Source organism: Oryza sativa, chromosome 6 (assembly GCF_034140825.1).
Source record: "Oryza sativa Japonica Group chromosome 6, ASM3414082v1".
Lineage (NCBI taxonomy): Eukaryota > Viridiplantae > Streptophyta > Magnoliopsida > Poales > Poaceae > Oryza > Oryza sativa.
In genome coordinates, this window is record NC_089040.1 from 21,562,433 (window position 1) to 21,566,059 (window position 3,627).

General features: G+C 47.3%; 1 protein-coding gene across 1 annotated transcript; it reads right to left on the reverse strand.

Moving 5' to 3' along the window:
• Window positions 1-952: 952 nt before the first annotated feature.
• Window positions 953-2,431, reverse strand: LOC4341249 (peroxidase P7). Its single transcript, XM_015788378.2, has 3 exons — window positions 2,131-2,431; window positions 1,822-2,013; window positions 953-1,725 (listed from the first exon to the last, which is right to left on the reverse strand). Exons 1-3 carry the CDS (start codon window positions 2,359-2,361, stop codon window positions 1,174-1,176), a joined length of 975 nt encoding a protein of 324 aa, XP_015643864.2. The 5' UTR covers window positions 2,362-2,431; the 3' UTR covers window positions 953-1,173.
• Between the last annotated feature and the right edge of the window lie 1,196 nt (window positions 2,432-3,627).

The window sequence follows — 3,627 nt, forward strand, 5'->3', positions numbered from 1 at the left end:
AAATTTCCCCATATGATGGTTTTGGATATTTGGAAGCTAGTTAAATATAAGTAGCTTTGAATAACTAATATAAGATATTTGTGTATCATCAGTTGTAAGTAATTGATTTATAGATATTATACTATTATTATGTTGGTACTCATTTGTAAATGAGAGCTAACAAGAGGTAAAGAATAAATATTTAATTGGATATTTTAATATATATGTCCAATATGTATGTCACGTAATCAAACTTTATCCAACTTATATATACATTAGATAAAAACCACTATGCAAAACTACCTTAGAAGGTTATATAAATGATATTGTAAAATTCAGGGAGTTGATTGTCCAATTTCAAAGTTTATTGTGCTACACAGATATTCAATCAAAGTTTAGGTGGGTATTGGGACTTTTTTTCCTTTTAAAGACTATTTATTCGTTATTCGTTCCTTTGTTTTCAATAATGAAAGAAACTTTCGTTCCATACACCTGAAGGAATATACTGCCACTGCGCCACATTATCATATAGTTTTGTAATAACAAATTGATGCTTTGGTCTCTGTCAGAAAGTATTGATGCCTTGTTCCTCTGCTTTTCTCTTTTCTTTTGATACTCTGCTTCTCATTTTATCTGCCTTGAGTAGATGTCAGAATGTCTGCATGCTAGGAGTGATATGATAACCATATCAAACCCTGAAGATCCCATGCGCCGCGAATTTATTCCCCTTTGGTTTTCTTTGATATCGCCAAAGGAAAGGTGCGTCAAATTCGTGTGGACTTTTGTAGAAACCGACAGCGTCCATCACATTCACCTTGCATGTGCAACCATTTCGATACGACACTTCGCAAATTGCAAATTTGCGACGTCCACAAAATCAAGCTGTGGTAAGTGCACTAGGAACTTCTTTGTCCTTTTCTTTAACAGCAAGGATTGTATTATCATGCATCATAAAAAAAATACATTGTCGTGGTTGCGATAATTTACCATGGTATATATCATCATATATAAGCGTCGCACATTATTACACTTTGTGGTAATACATTATCAAACAAGTATTTCACGTTTCGTCTCTTCTTGTGTTTTGATATCTCACCGGCGCATTGGTTCCCAGGGCGTCGGCGAAGACGGTGATCATCGGAAATGATCACCTGCAAATGCAATGCGATGGGAATTGGGGTTTATCATCCTTAATTAGTTCACCTTCCTGCAGTTGAGCCTGACCTCCGTGGCGGTGCCGGAGGACGGCAGCAGGTTGCCCATCTTGACCATGGCGGAGACGAAGTCGGAGGAGAACTGGGAGGGGTTGGTGCTGTACTGCCTGACGAGGCCGTCCTGCGAGCCGCCATTGAAGAGCTCCTGGTCGGAGTGGAGCAGGCCGCGCTGCGACACGAGGTTCTGGTAGTAGGCGTTGTCGAAGGCGTCGGGCGTCTGCACGTCGAACGGCGCGAGGTTGGCGTCGCCGCCGGAGCGCGGGCACGTCTGCTGCCGGAGCGACGCGAAGGAGGCGTTGATGTTGCGCTCGGTGTAGATGCGGCTGCGGAAGAACTGGCACTGGGCGCGGCCGATGGTGTGGGCGCCCGACAGCGCCGTCATGTCGCGCGCCGAGAGGCCCTGGTTGCCGAACATGCTGATGAGCGTGGCGAGGCTCGACCCGGGCCCCGGCAGGTTGCTGTTCGCCGCGCTCTGGCTCGCCGTGCGCGAGTCCTTCCGCCCCAGCGCCACGCTCCACGTTGGCCCACCCAGCTGCACACCAAAAGAACATGTCAGCCACTGGTAAAATTTCAGTGACGTACGGGTGGTTTCACGTACGTGTCAGAGCAGCGTATGTAGTACACTGACCAGGTTGACGCCGTCGCGGGCGGCGAGGGCGAGGATGTCGGCGCAGGAGACGGTGGCCTTGCAGGAGGCCTCCACCTGCGTCTTGATGGCGTCGATCACCTCGAACCCGCGGGCCGAGTTGGCGTTCGGGCCGGCGCTCTTCTCGCCGGTGAACGTCGACGTGTCGTCAAGCAGGATCGAGCCGTCACATCCCTGCAACCAACCCCACCAGACAACCATAAAACCATAACTCATGAGCTCATGATCATTCATCAGCAACAGCACCAGCCAAAAAAATTAATTAAAAATAATGTTGCGTTGCTTAATTACATTGACGAAGCAATCATGGAAGAAGAGGCGAAGGATGGAGGCCCCCATCCGGGGCTCCGTCCGCACGGCGGACGCCATCCCGGACCGCACGATGGTGGCCAGGTTGGGGCACGTCCTCGAGTAGAAGTTGGGGGACAGCTGCTGCGCCTCCGCCGCTCCGCCGAGCAAAACGGCGACCACGACAGCGACGGCGGCCACCAAGGCCCGCCCGGTGATCACCACTCCGGCCATCTCGACACAAGGTAGCAGAGAGAGCAGCACACTACAAACGTACACAACTCGATCCTGAGATGAGTTGGATGGGACGAGACGCACAGGGGTGGCCTCCAATTTATAGTGTGCCGCCATATGCTACCCGCTGGCCCATGCATTCGGTTGGATCGATCGATCGATCGATCTCCTGCTGCACGCGGCACACACGAGGTGTAGTAGTAGACGACTAGTAGTGGTTTAGAACAAAATTTTCAGCCAAACTCTCTGCACTCTCTGCATGCAGGCTGCAGCGCCGGACTTGGTTGACCAATAAGCTGTCCTGGCACGCGCGATTCAGGCATGGGTCCCAGAGTCTCCTGCACGTCGTCGTCGTCTCGTTGCTAAACTACTTATATACTACCCCTGTTTTTAATAGATAACGTCGTTGATTTTTTCTTACATGTTTGACTATTCATCTTATTTAAAAAATTTATGTAATTATAATTTATTTTGTTATGAGTTATTTTATCACTCATAGTACTTTAAGTGTGATTTATATCTTTTACATTTGCATAAAATTTTTTGAATAAGACGAATGGTCAAACATATGAGAAAAAGTCAACAACGTCATCTATTAAAAAATGGAGGAAGTATTTGTTAGCCAGCCGGAAGCCAAAACATGATGAGCAATCCCATAGTCATCAACCTCCCGTGTCGATCGATCTCGATATCGGCACGAATTATTGCATGTGTTAGCTCGTCACTTTCCTGAATATTATGGCCATATAGTATAGTAGGCTAGTAGCTAGTAATATGATTATGTGTGTGGCCCGTGCACGTCGTCATATGATGATCATCTCTCGATACATGGGCTCATGTGACATGGGAGGAAATTTCGCCCGAGGGGAAGAATGGTCGTAGGATGCACGTACAATCAGGCCAGCCATCCGGCCGCAAAATGGACCAAAAGGATCGATGATGATATACGTTGATAGTAGTGCAGTACATTGTTGGATGCATGCAATGCTTGCTTGGTTAATTGTGTGCTGCAGGTTTGAAAACTATTAAGCAAGGATGGTTCGGCAATCTTCGGAGGATATGCTTATTTTAGTTTGAAAGCGCATATCTGTATTAGTAGACATCAAGGACAATCCACGCACTTAGGACTGATAGCACGTGTACCGATCGACCGAAGCTACTGTTGGTTAATTTATATGGTTTTTTCATGGCTATTTCTAACTGAGTCACGGCGCAAACCGGCTGTGTTTAAGTTGGTGGTCGTCCACCCAGCTTGAGAGCTAGATT